The sequence below is a fragment of the Anolis carolinensis genome, chromosome 4 (genome assembly GCF_035594765.1).
Source record: "Anolis carolinensis isolate JA03-04 chromosome 4, rAnoCar3.1.pri, whole genome shotgun sequence".
Lineage (NCBI taxonomy): Eukaryota > Metazoa > Chordata > Lepidosauria > Squamata > Dactyloidae > Anolis > Anolis carolinensis.
Window position 1 is genome coordinate 5,218,200 of NC_085844.1, and position 13,923 is coordinate 5,232,122.

At 44.8% G+C, this 13,923-nt stretch overlaps 1 protein-coding gene across 2 annotated transcripts in view; it reads left to right on the plus strand.

Moving 5' to 3' along the window:
• The window catches only part of LOC103280807 (protein brambleberry), a 36,092-nt gene that overhangs the window by 20,424 nt on the left and 1,745 nt on the right, over window positions 1-13,923 (plus strand). For both annotated transcript variants that reach the window (XM_062979932.1, XM_008120916.3), the window contains exons 9-12: window positions 950-1,115; window positions 10,481-10,545; window positions 12,078-12,256; window positions 12,401-12,501. In XM_062979932.1, coding sequence (XP_062836002.1) covers window positions 950-1,115; window positions 10,481-10,545; window positions 12,078-12,256; window positions 12,401-12,501 — 511 coding nt within the window. The remainder of the gene's footprint in view (window positions 1-949; window positions 1,116-10,480; window positions 10,546-12,077; window positions 12,257-12,400; window positions 12,502-13,923) is intronic.

Below are 13,923 nucleotides of genomic sequence, written 5' to 3' on the forward strand. Positions count from 1 at the left end.
TAATAAGGAGGCATTAAGGAAAAGCCTATTAAACATCAAATTAGGTTATGATTTTACAAATTAAGCACCAAAACATCATGTTATACAACAAATTTGACAGAAAAAGTAGTTCAATACATAGTAATGCTATGTAGTCATTACTGTATTTATGAATTTAGCACCAAAATATCACGATGTATTAAAAACATTGCCTACAAAAATGCGTTGGATAATCCAGAACGTTGGATGAGTGAGACTCTACTGTACTATTTTTAACCTTTTTAACATCTCTCTAAGGACTGTTTGGTTTTTTCAACATGACTTTATGGTCAACTTTCACCAGATCAAACTGGAGAGTCTAGAAAAGTTGTATTTTTGTGAGATATTTACCTAAGTGTAAAAAGTGGAAACTAACATGTGCACACTCTTCTGAAGTTGTGTTACAACTCTAAATTTCCATGCATTGCCTTAGCAGGGATACTGGGCATTGTGATCCCCTAAAAACAACATTTACAGTAGAGTCTCACTTATCCAACATAAACGGGCCGGCAGAATGTTGGATAAGCGAATATCTTGGATAATAAGGAGGGATTAAGGAAAAGCCTATTAAACATCAAATTAGGTTATTATTTTACAAATTAAGCACCAAAACATCATGTTATACAACAAACTTGACAGAAAAAGTAGTTCAATACGCAGTAATGCTATGTAGTAATTACTGTATTTACGAATTTAGCACCCAAATATCATGATGTATTGAAAACATTGACTACAAAAATGCGTTGGATAATCCAGAACGTTGGATAAGTGAGACTCTACTGTAGTTCAATACACAGTAATGCTATGTAGTAATTACTGTATTTACGAATTTAGCACCCAAATATCATGATGTATTGGGCATTCTGGGCATTGTGATCCCCCAAAAGCAACATTTACTAGCTTTATATTTTTAATGTTGTGCTTCCCTTAGGCAACTGGCTGCTTGGAAGAATCGTCTGCTATGCAATGGCAAGGAAAGAACACAAACACATCTTGGGGTTTGTGCCATTCCTCCAGGAAAATCCTGAAATGTGTGTCCATGAAGAAGAGGAAAAGAGTGGGAATCATCGTGTTCATGTCACTTCAACTCCCGAAAGGTAGGAAAATCTTGTTGCAGTTCAGCTGAAGACGAGGGGATTGTTTTATCAGAGGTTGTGAGGACTATTGAGCCAAATTGCTGTATGTGTGTGTGTGTAAAGAAATCCTTGCAAAAGTTGTTTGCAAGGGAACTCTGCAAAAGAGCTCAGCTTTGCAGAGGCAAAGCCACACCTAAAACAATGTATCTGTTTGCTGGCAGATGGCTGAGATTGTCAGTTGGGATTTTGAGCTTCAAGAGAGAGCACAGGAAAGAAATGCTCTCTAGCTACGGTCAAGTAGTAATTTGAGTATGCTATGCTGTATATATTGATGCTGATTGATTAGTTATTGATCTTATGCAACTACATGAACATTGTACGATTGCAGAACTGTTTATTTGATTTCAACTCAACAAACAAGAGTAAAGTTTCCTTTGTTCTTTTCAATTCCTCTGCCTGGTCTGAGTTTTTTGCACATGGTGTTAACTGGACGCTACTGGTTCCGCTATACACTCTCCTGGTAAGAAGAACTGATGGGTTTTCCAATGAGAGGATTTTAGATCAGGATTCCGCCTGGGAGAATGTGTCTGTGTCTAGTGAGAGAGATGCTGAGCATCAGACGGTAGGGAGAACCTTTCTCCTAGTTGTTCCTTAACAATGGAAGATAAGGAGATGGAAGGGAGAGATCTTTCCTCTGGGAACACACATAAAGTTAGCAGTTTGAGGCTCGATCTCCAGAAGGAGAGAGTCAGATTATGGAGGACACAGAGACCGTGAGAAACAACAGAGTGCGACATCTTTGAAGCAACAGAACAGATGGCAAAGGCATGACTTCATGACTGTGGGGTCCTTAAATTAAAGGATTATTTAGGGGCAGAGCAGGCTACGCTGCCTTACCGTGAAGAACTTTGGTCTTGTTCCACGTTCATGTCTATGTCTAAGATTTTTGGGAAAGTCTTGTATTCATTTTCTTGGATTCATGTTTTGAAAGAAGTTCTTGAATTCCTGATTATGGATTTATGGATATGTTTTGATTCCTGATTTTTCCATGTACCATATATACTCGAGTATAAGCCGACCCGGATATAAGCCGAGGCACCTAATTTTACCACAAAAAACCTGGGAAAACATTGACTCCAGTATAAGCCGAGATACCAATAAAATTACATTAATTGAGGCCTCAGTAGTTTAAATGTTTTTGAATCTTTACATCAAACTGTAATTTAAGATATGACTGTTCAACTCTGATTAAATCATTATTTTCATCTTCTTCAATGTTTATGTGCTTATGTATTCTTTTAATAATAATAGAGTTAAATAATAAATGTAATAATAATATAATAAGTGCAGTAAAATAATAAATGTATTAATAAATAGAGTAAAATAATAAATGTATTATTAATACAGTAGTCTCTCACTTATCCAACACTCGCTTATCCAACGTTCTGGATTATCCAACGCATTTTTTGTAGTCAATGTTTTAATATATCATGATATTTTGGGGCTAAATTCGTAAATACAGTAATTACTACATAGCATTACTGCATATTGAATTACTTTTTCTGTCAAATTTGTTGTATAACATGATGTTTTGGTGCTTAGTTTGTAAAATCATAACCTAATTTAATGTTTAATAGGCTTTTCCTTAATCTTTCCTTATTATCCAACATATTCTGCTGGCCCGTTTACGTTGGATAAGTGAGACTCTACTGTAATAAAAATAGAGTAAAATAAATGTAAAAGTAACAACAATAATAGAGTAAAATAATAAATGTAATAATAATAATTAATAGAGTAAAATAATAAATGTAATAATACCAATAATAATAGAGAAAAATAATAAATATACCATATATACTTGAGTATAAGCCGACCTGAATATAAACCCACCAGGAACCTCACCCGAGTATAAGCTGAGAAGGTTTTTTTTTTCAGTCCTAAAAAAGGGTTGAAAAACTAAGTTTATATTCGAGTATATACAGTATCTTGTCACTTCTGAACAGAACTTAGCTATTTGGACTATTAACTTTTGAATGCCCCTTTCCTATTGCTTTTTATTTATTTACAGTATTTATATTCCGCCCTTCCTTCTCACCCTGAAGGGGACTCGGGACGGATTACAATGCACACATACATGGCAAACATTCAAAGCCATTGTTAGACATACAACATATAGACAGACAATAGAGGCAATTTAACATTTTTCCAGCTTCCGGCTTCATGAGGGTATACTTGATTCTGGCCACTGGGGGAGCTGCTGCTTCATCATCCACTGTGACACCGAGTCCTTTGGATGGTGTCTGCACATTGCTTAAGTGGCATTGACCGACCGTCTGCGCAGGGTTCCATACTTCTGTGATGACTCATGGGCCATGTAGTCCCATTCCTAGTGCTGTTGTGATTGATGAAGAGGAAAACTTGGGTTTTCCACCATTTCAGCCAGAAAAGGAACCATTTCAGCCAGAAATTGAGCCTTTGCACCTGCAGGAGGCTTGTCTTCCAGAAATCTGCCAAACAAGCCCTGAGTCGAGTTCTCCCCCTTTTTCGCGCCGTAATTATTATCTCCAGCAAAAAGGAGTGCAGCAGGCTAATCGCAGGAGTTTGAGAATTGCAGCAAAGCATTCAGATGATTAAGCCTGCTCCCATGAGAAATTTTAGGGAGTCATACATCTGGACACAGAGATTGACTTTCGTTTCTGATTCCCCAGAGAAGTGTTCTCTGGTGGGAAAACGAGGCCTATTTAGGTTCCTTGCTCCCAAAGGAATCTTGCGGAGTCAATTCGTCAGCTACCGGAGCAGCGTGTGTGGACAGCTACTCCTGCTCTCAAGCCTTTGTTCTTGTTCCAAGCCTCGTTTTCAGCCTTGTTTTCTCCCCGGATCTTGCCTTGTTTCCCGGACCTCGCCAAGTAATTACCACGGATCTTGTTCTTGCTCCTCGTTTCCTTGTTGCCTTGTATCAAGCTTTGTGTGCCAAGAATCAAGTTATTTCCTAGCCTTGCTCAAGTTCATGGACTAAAGGACCTTGTCATCTCCCCTCACTTGCTTGGCAAGTGAGTGTTTCGGTTATTGGATTACAACTTTGGACCTTAATATTTCATATTGGACATTGCTTTTTTGGACTAATTTTGACCTTTCCTGAAAGGTCTATTTCTGGACTATTTCCTATACTTGTTTTTATTAACTTTATATATTTCCTTAATAAAGATATTAGATAGATTCTGGTCTCTGTGTATGGTTATTGGTGCTCTGCAGCCTGGGTCGTGACAGTTTGACTCCGCCACCCTAAGCACCAATTAACCTAGGCCAGAATGTCTACCGGAGCCGGGCCGGGGGCCCAACCACTCAGCTACACCATCGATAAGGATGAAGTGGACCGCATCCGGGATAAGCTCAATGCGCAGGAGGGAGAAATAAGGGGATTGAAGGAACGCGGAATCCGTCTCCCGGCCCTGGCGCTGCCAACCAAGTTTACTGGAGAAGCTTCTAAGGTTCATGTTTTCCGTCGCCAATGCCAGGCTTATCTAGAGGCCCGTAATGCCGAGTTTCCCCAAGAAGACATCAAGGTGGCGTGGATCTACAGTCTCCTGGACGGGCCAGTGGCCAACTGGGCGACGGCACTGTTCGACCAAGACTCCCCACATCTAAGATCAGCGCAACAATTCTTGGATCACATTAAGGCGACTTGGGGGATTGAGGACAATTTGGAGGCAGCCGGCCACAAACTCCGGCGCCTCTCCCAAGGGGACAGACCCATGTCCCAGTACATAGCCGAGTTCCGAGTGCTGGCCCATAACACCGGATGGAACGATATAGCCCTCAGAGGACAATTTCGGGAGGGTCTCAACATCGAGATGCTGGAGGAAATCTCCAAGGTGGATCCTCCCCACTCTCTTGAAGCACTCATTGATCAATGTTTACGAGCTGAAGTCATGCTTGCCAACAGAAAACAATGGGTCCGAGGCCAGAGCGGCAGGGCTGGAGCGAAACCTCCCGCTCCCACCGGCGTCCAGCCGCGTCCAGTGTGGAGACCCCCGCCACCAGCCCCATACCCCAGAGGAAGCGAGGAGGTGCCGATGCAGTTGGGCAATGTGCGTCCCAGATTAGATGCCGCCGAGAAGGCCCGCCGCCAACGCCTAAATCTCTGTTGGTACTGCGGAAACGGGGGCCACTTTGCCAGAGAGTGTCCAGCCAAAGGGAAGCCCGCCGCTCGTTTGGCGGCGGCGTCCTCCACGGAGACGAAGACGTCTGAGGCGGCTGGCGCACAGCCGGCGGGGGAAGCCAGCGACCGGGCGTAGAGAGGCTCGCCAACCCGGTCAAAAAACCCACTCAAGAGCCGCCAACCGGGGTCCTATTTCTCCTAGTGGTCACCTTGTGGTCAGTAAAAAAAGGACCCGTCATGGTCCACGCCATGATAGACTCAGGAGCCACAAACAACTTCATTGATAGAGAGTATGCCGACTCTCTGGGATTACAATATCACGACTTCAAGAACGCCCGTGTGGTGCAAGCCACCGATGGCCGCCCCCTCAAGACAGGTCCAGTAAGCCAGTGGTCGGAACCCACCAGAATGTGGATAAGGGAACACATGGAAGAGATTTCCTTCTTTGTTACCGAGGTTCCCCACTTCCCTGTGATTTTGGGAATTCCATGGCTGACACTCCACGACCCAAGCATCTCCTGGTCCAACAGAGAACTGCAGTTTGCTTCAAAATATTGCCAAAACCATTGCCTTGTAGCCAAGGTCTGCCATGCCACAGACGCTGAACCCATCATCACCTTGCCCAAGAAGTACTCAGAATATTGGGATGTATTCAATGAAAAAGAAGCCGAGAGACTACCCCCACATAGACCTTATGACTGTGCCATTGACTTGGTGGAGGGGGCCCCGATTCCGCGAGGACACCTCTACTCCCTGACTGAACCAGAGCAAGAAGCTCTCAGGGAGTTCTTAGAGACAAACCTCCGCAAGGGGTTTATCAGACCCTCTCAATCCCCAGCCGCTTCCCCAGTGATGTTTGTGAAAAAGAAGTCAGGGGACCTACGCTTGGTGGTGGACTATAGAGCATTGAACAATATCACTAAACGAAACCGGTATCCCCTGCCTTTGATCTCAGACCTCTTAGACCGGCTTCGAGGGGCTAAAGTTTACACCAAACTGGATCTTCGAGGAGCTTATAATCTAGTTCGCATCAGGGAAGGGGACGAGTGGAAGACTGCCTTCCAGACAAAATTCGGTTTATTCGAAACCCTGGTTATGAATTTCGGTTTATGTGGAGCTCCCGCAACGTTCCAGCATTTTGTCAACGATATCTTTCAGGATTATCTAGATCGGTTCCTGATTATCTACCTGGACGATTTTTTGGTGTTTTCTAGATCACAATCAGAACATGAGAATCACGTCAGAATGGTGTTACAACGATTGCGGGACCACGGACTTTATGCCAAGTTGGAAAAATGCGCTTTTGATCTACAAGAGGTAGATTTCCTGGGATATCGTGTCTCGCCACTAGGGCTCACCATGGACCCGGCAAAGGTTGCAGCAGTATTGGAATGGCGGGCGCCAACCAACAAGAAAGAGGTGCAACGATTCTTGGGGTTCGCGAACTACTACCGCAAATTCATTCCAGACTTTGCCCGCTGGTCTGACCCAATCACCAGCTGCATCCGTGGGAAACAGCCTTTCCGCTGGACAGATCAAGCAGAGAAAGGGTTCCAGCAACTAAAGAAATTATTCACGTCCCAGCCAATCCTTCAGCACCCAGATCCTGAAACCCCTTTTGTCGTGCAGGCGGACGCCTCCGATGTGGCGATTGGGGCTGTACTCCTACAACCAGTGGGAGATCATCTCCATCCTTGTGCCTTTTATTCCCGTCAATTGACCGCGCCAGAGAGAAATTACACTATTTGGGAAAAGGAACTTTTGGCCATAAAGGCAGCCTTTGAAACTTGGAGACACTGGTTAGAAGGGGCCAAATTTCCCATTGAAGTCCATACTGATCATCGGAATCTAGAGCATCTAAGAACTGCCCGCAAGCTAAATCAGAGGCAACAACGCTGGGCTTTATTCTTTGAACGTTTTAACTTCCAAATTCATTATGTAACCCCAGCCCAGACCAAGCAAGCAGATGCTTGGGCACAGGACCAACTTCGCCAAGGACTACGTTTTCCCTTTTCGCTCAAGGATGGGCTACTTTGCTATAGAAATCATGTTTACATCCCCCCAGGACCGGGCAGGGAAAAAGCACTTCGTCTGTGTCATGACTGCAAGCCAGCAGGGCATTTCGGACTATTCAAAACCATGCATTTGATCCTAAGAGACTTCTGGTGGCCCAAGATCCGCAAGGATGTGGAAAAATATGTCAACACCTGCCCAGTATGCCAGCGCTCCAAGACAAGAAGGGAAAAGCCCTCAGGGCTTCTGCATCCCCTCCCTACCCCATCCCACCCATGGGAAATAATCTCTGCGGATTTTATCACTGATCTACCACCTTCCTGTGGATTCACCACGATCCTAGTGGTGGTGGACCTTTTTACCAAGTTAGCCCATTTCATTCCCTGTGATGGCCTTCCCACGGCCAAAGAGACTGCAGATCTATTCCTTCAACATGTTTTCAGATTGCATGGATTGCCCAAGAGTTTGGTCACAGACCGTGGGTCCCAATTCACCTCTCGTTTCTGGAAAGCACTACAAAAACTATTGGGCATAGACTCTCGTTTATCTTCGGCTCACCATCCCCAAACGGATGGGCAAACTGAGCGCACCAATGCCACTTTGGAACAATACCTTCGCTGTTATGTGAACTACCAACAGGACAATTGGGCTTCCCTGTTACCGCTGTCGGAGTTTGCCTACAACAATGGGGTCCAGGCTTCAACTAAAGAAACCCCGTTCTTTGCAAACTACGGCTTCCATCCACGTTTCTTTCCTCCTGTCATTGAAAACTCAGAAGTTCCCGCAGCAGAGGACTGGCTGCAGGAACTCACAGCGGTGCAACAACTTTTGCTCCAGCAACTGGACCAAGCCAAGGAGGACTATAAACGCCACGCTGACAAACATCGCCAGCCGGGCCCCGAAATCAAGGTAGGAGACCGGGTTCTTCTGTCCACTCGCTTTTTGCCCTCCCATCGCCCTTGCCGGAAGTTAGATGCCCGTTTCATTGGGCCCTACCCAGTGGTGGCGCAACTTAACCCCGTGACTTTCAAACTCCAACTCCCGCGCTCTATGCGCATTCATCCAGTGTTTCATCGCTCCCTGCTCCTTCCGGCGGATGGTGTGCGTCCTGATGCAGACCGGCCGGCCCCCGCCCCTGTTTTGGTGGACGGAGAGGAGGAGTTCGAGGTTCAGGACATTTTGGATTCTCGCTTTCACCGCCGCCGCCTGCAATATCTCATTGACTGGGTGGGTTTTGGCCCCGAGGAACGCTCTTGGGAAGACGCTTCCACGGTTCATGCTCCTGATCTAACCCGCCGCTTCCATCAGACCTATCCCGCCAAGCCGCGGCCTCGCGCCTCGCGGAGAGAGTCCCAGTTTGAGAGGGGGCTTGAGGAGGGGGATAGTGTGATGACTCATGGGCCATGTAGTCCCATTCCTAGTGCTGTTGTGATTGATGAAGAGGAAAACTTGGGTTTTCCACCATTTCAGCCAGAAAAGGAACCATTTCAGCCAGAAATTGAGCCTTTGCACCTGCAGGAGGCTTGTCTTCCAGAAATCTGCCAAACAAGCCCTGAGTCGAGTTCTCCCCCTTTTTCGCGCCGTAATTATTATCTCCAGCAAAAAGGAGTGCAGCAGGCTAATTGCAGGAGTTTGAGAATTGCAGCAAAGCATTCAGATGATTAAGCCTGCTCCCATGAGAAATTTTAGGGAGTCATACATCTGGACACAGAGATTGACTTTCGTTTCTGATTCCCCAGAGAAGTGTTCTCTGGTGGGAAAACGAGGCCTATTTAGGTTCCTTGCTCCCGAAGGAATCTTGCGGAGTCAATTCGTCAGCTACCGGAGCAGCGTGTGTGGACAGCTACTCCTGCTCTCAAGCCTTTGTTCTTGTTCCAAGCCTCGTTTTCAGCCTTGTTTTCTCCCCGGATCTTGCCTTGTTTCCCGGACCTTGCCAAGTAATTACCACGGATCTTGTTCTTGCTCCTCGTTTCCTTGTTGCCTTGTATCAAGCTTTGTGTGCCAAGAATCAAGTTATTTCCTAGCCTTGCTCAAGTTCATGGACTAAAGGACCTTGTCATCTCCCCTCACTTGCTTGGCAAGTGAGTGTTTCGGTTATTGGATTACAACTTTGGACCTTAATATTTCATATTGGACATTGCTTTTTTGGACTAATTTTGACCTTTCCTGAAAGGTCTATTTCTGGACTATTTTCTATACTTGTTTTTATTAACTTTATATATTTCCTTAATAAAGATATTAGATAGATTCTGGTCTCTGTGTATGGTTATTGGTGCTCTGCAGCCTGGGTCGTGACAACTTCGCACTTTAACAACACAACCGTTCAATGCTAAGGCTTCCCTCCAAATGGAACTAGCTGTAGTCTACTGCGGTGCAGCTGGCTAGTAACCAGCTGCAATAAATCACTACTGATCATGAGTTCAAAGCCCAGGTCGGGTTAAGCCCCCGACCATTAAATAGCCCGGCTTGCTGTTGACCTATGCAGCCCCGAAAGACAGTTGCATCTGTCAAGTAGGGAAATTTAGGTACGCTTTTATGCGGGGAGGCTAATTTAACTAATTTACAACACCATAAAACTGCCAGCAAAATACGAGGAAAGGAATGAGGAAGTACAGCCACTAGTGGATGGTGAAGCAACAACTCCCCTGTGGCCGGAATCGTGAAGCTGGAAAAATGTTAAAATGCCTCTGTGTCTGTCTATACTGTATGTTGCTTGTCTGTTGGCATTGAATGTTTGCCATATATGTGTTCATTGTAATCCGCCCTGAGTCCCCTTCGGGGTGAGAAGGACAGAATATAAATACTATAAATAAATAAACAAGCCAGGACCTGCCACATACCAGGACTGCCATCTGTTGAGGAGTTACGAAGGTGGAGGCATTACTTTTCATTCAACCCTCGATGTAAGGCAAGATAGAATAGAAATGTTTGAACCTGAGACCAGTCAATGGAGTTAAATGGTGAGCTAGCCAAAATTATTAAAGATGTACTGGAACTCACTGCCACAAGATTTGACCAGTGCCAATTTGGGGCAGCCGTAAGAGGGAAAATTAGATGAATTCTTGGAAACTTAGCAGAATAACGATATAACCCATCCGAGTATATCCCTATTGTTGGAAAAAAGATCACACCCATCTTTTTGGGGAAACTAGTGACAAAACATGGTGGGATTTCCAATAGTCTTTGGCTTTTATCCAGCCTACTTATCTTCCAGAGATGACGATGTTGACTTCTTGAAAGAAGAGCTAGAAGAGTTGGAAGAGTCGAGCTACAGGTCAGGTGAGCAAAAGGTAGCGCAAGGCAAGCATGGGCCAATTTGGCCCTCCAGGTGTTTTGGACTTCAACTCCCACAATTCCTAAAAGCCTAAGTTGGCCCATGCCTGGTACAGATGGGCGAAATGCATCTCCTTCTGTGTCTCTTTAATGGTGTCCTTTGTGAGGATTTGTAAAAGAAGCACCATGATGTGGTGAGTTAACTGGAAAGGACATGTGTCGACAGCTGATTGGCTGAGCCAGTCAAGAGCCAGAATTCCGATTGGCTGCTGTCTCTAGCTTGGTGCTGAGGCAAACTTTCATCTCTGAGAGGGAGGAGAGCAGCTGACCGGAAATTGGTCAGGGAAGAAATGGCTGTTATACTCTCTGAAGCCTGATTATTTATTAGACAAATGAGGCATATTTGCCACTTTCATCTCGGAGAGTGAAGAGAGCGCTAACTGGAAATTGGTCAGGAAGGAAATGACTGTCATACTCTCTGAAACCTAATTATTTATAAGGTAAACGGGGCATATTTAAAACTGTTTAAAGAGACTATTCTCTATGTTCTCTGTGTGAATTCAGAAAGACATATGTATATATTGTTGCCCTGTTTGAACTTTTGAACTGAAGTAAAGATTCTGTTACTTGTTACACAAGCCTAAGTGATGTTTTCTTATACTGCAGGGTTTATCTTGATTCAGAAACTGGTAAAGCTTCTATTTATTGGGTTGTTGTATGTCTTTCGGGCTGTGTGGCCATGTTCCAGAAGTATTCTCTCCTGACATTTCGCCCACATCTAAGGCAGGCATCCTCAGAGTTTGTGAGGTATGGATAAACTAAGTAAGGAAAGGAAAGAATATATATCTGTGGAGAGTCCAAGGTGTGGCAAGAGTCCTTTGTCACTGGGAGCCAGCATTAATGTTTCAGTTAATCACCCTAATTAGCATTGGAAATGTTTTGTCTCTTGCCTGGGGGGCATCCTTTGTTCAGTCAAGCCTTCATTGTGTTGGTTCCCATCTACTGTTTTGATTTTGGAGTTTTGTAATACTGGTAGCCAGATTTTGTTCATTTTCATGGTTTCTTCCTTTCTGTTGAAGTTGTCCACATGCTTGTGGATTTCAATGGCTTCTCTGTGTCGTCTGACATGATAGTTGTTGGAGTGGTCCAGCATTTCTGTGTTCTCAAATAGTATCCTGTGTCCAGGCTGGTTCATCAAATGTTCTGCTATGGCTGACTTCTGTGGTTGAGTGAGTCTGCAGTGCCTTTCATGTTCTTTGACTCTTGTTTGGGCAATGCTGTGTTTGGTGGTCCCTCTGTAGACTTGACCACAGCTGCATGGGATACGGTAGACTCCTGCAGAGGAGAGAGGATCCCTCTTGTCCTTCGCTCACCGTAGCATTTGTTGGATTTTCTTTGTGGGTCTGTAGATAGTTTGTAGGTTGTGCTTCTTCATCAATTTGCCTATGCGGTCAGTAGTTCCCTTGATGTATGGTAAGAACACCTTTCCTCTATTTATTTATTTCCACAACCTTCAACATCCTGATTTTGTCTTGCAGATGCAACCCATTTGGGAACGGAGTCCTCAAGGACAGGTGCCGATGTCTTTCCTCCTCCCCAAAGAAGAGGACAAGGAAGCACCACGCTGTTCTCAGTAGATGGGAAACCTCCCCAGGGCCCTTCTCCCCACACCATGAGCCTCCGCCGTCCCAGTTTGTCCCGCTCCGTCAAAAAAGAGGTATTTTTGGAGGTATTGGATTTGGGGAAAAATGGTTTGCTGTGGAAACAAGGATTGGAGATCATGCTTCACTGGAGACCCCTGTTCTCCATGATAATAACTCTTCCAGATATCTTCACTTCCACCTGTGCATTTTTCTGGCAGGTCCCACTGGACAGATTCCACCACCTTCATTTGGGCTCGTCCTTCTACTCGCTGCCCATCTCAAGGTGCTCTTCACCCAATGAGTCCATGGCCAGTGACATGTAAGTATGGACCCTGGGTGTTGTTTCGTAGCAATGGATGGCTAACTATAGATCATGGGGTAATAATAACAACAGTAGTAGTAGTAGTAGTAATAGAAGTAATAATAATAATACATTTTGAGGTTGCTGTAAGTTTTCTGGGCTGTATGGCTATGTTCCTGTAGCATTCTTTCCTGTTGTTTCACCTGCATCTCTGGCTGGGATCTTCAGAGGTTCTGTCGGCAATGAAGCAAGTGGAGTGTGTGTGTATGTGTATGTATGTGTATGTGTGTGTGTGTGTGTGTGTGTGTGTGTGTGTATATATATATATATATATCTGTGGAATAGGAGCCCCCGGTGGTGCAGTATAGTCACGATCAATGTCCTTAAGGGCACCTTTTATTATCTCCCCGCTGAAAGCTGTACCTATTTATCTACTCACATTTCTGCTTTTGATCTAAGTGCGCAGGTGAGCTGGGGCTGACTGTGGGTGCTCACCCCGACCCGGGTTCGAACTGCCGACTTTTCGATCAGCAGGATTTTCTGCAGCACAGCGGTTTAGCCTGCTGTGCTAAGCCTGGCTAGAGAAGTATCATGTCCAGACTGAGAGAAGTCATAGTTATTACGGATTGATGATGATAAATGAAAGCTCTTATGTGTGTCCATTATCCAGAGTCACCTGCAGAACAATAACATGCCACTCACGTTTGCAGGACAAAAATGCAGGAACTTTACTGATTCCAAGAGATCAAAAAACAAAACAAAACAGTATTTACAATGGTCCCTCTGATCACTTACAGAAGTCCACAGTCATAAACAGTCCTTTCTCAGTCCACAAATCTGCTTCAGAGAAGAATACAGTCCTGGTTCTTCACCCTTTATTCTCATCAGCAAACAGGCCTCAAAATAGCAAGGCCTCTCTAAGTACACTGCTCCCTTTACCAGCAGTACTCAGTCAGCACCTGAAAAAACTTATCCAAACTGGTTCTGCAGCAGCAGAACAGAAAGAGTATCAAATCAATCCCCAGGTCTTTGCAGGCACAGCCAATCGGCTTCATGCACTTCATTTTCCAGTTAACACACACAGCACAGTGCCTTTGCAAACCATGACAATAGTGCCTCTCTCTTCTGTTTTGGTCAGACCTGAACCAGAATAATATGGTGTCCAATTCTGGGAAAAACAATTCAAGAAGATATAGGGCCGGGCTGTGGCGCAGCTGGCTAGTAACCAGCTGCAATAAATCACTACTGACCGAGAGGTCATGAGTTCGAAGCCTGGGTTGGGTTAAGCCCCCGACCATTAAATAGCCCGGCTTGCTGTTGACCTATGCAGCCCCGAAAGACAGTTGCATCTGTCAAGTAGGGAAAATTTAGGTACGCTTTATGCGGGAGGCTAATTTAACTAATTTACAACATCATAAAACTGCCAGCAAAACATGAGGA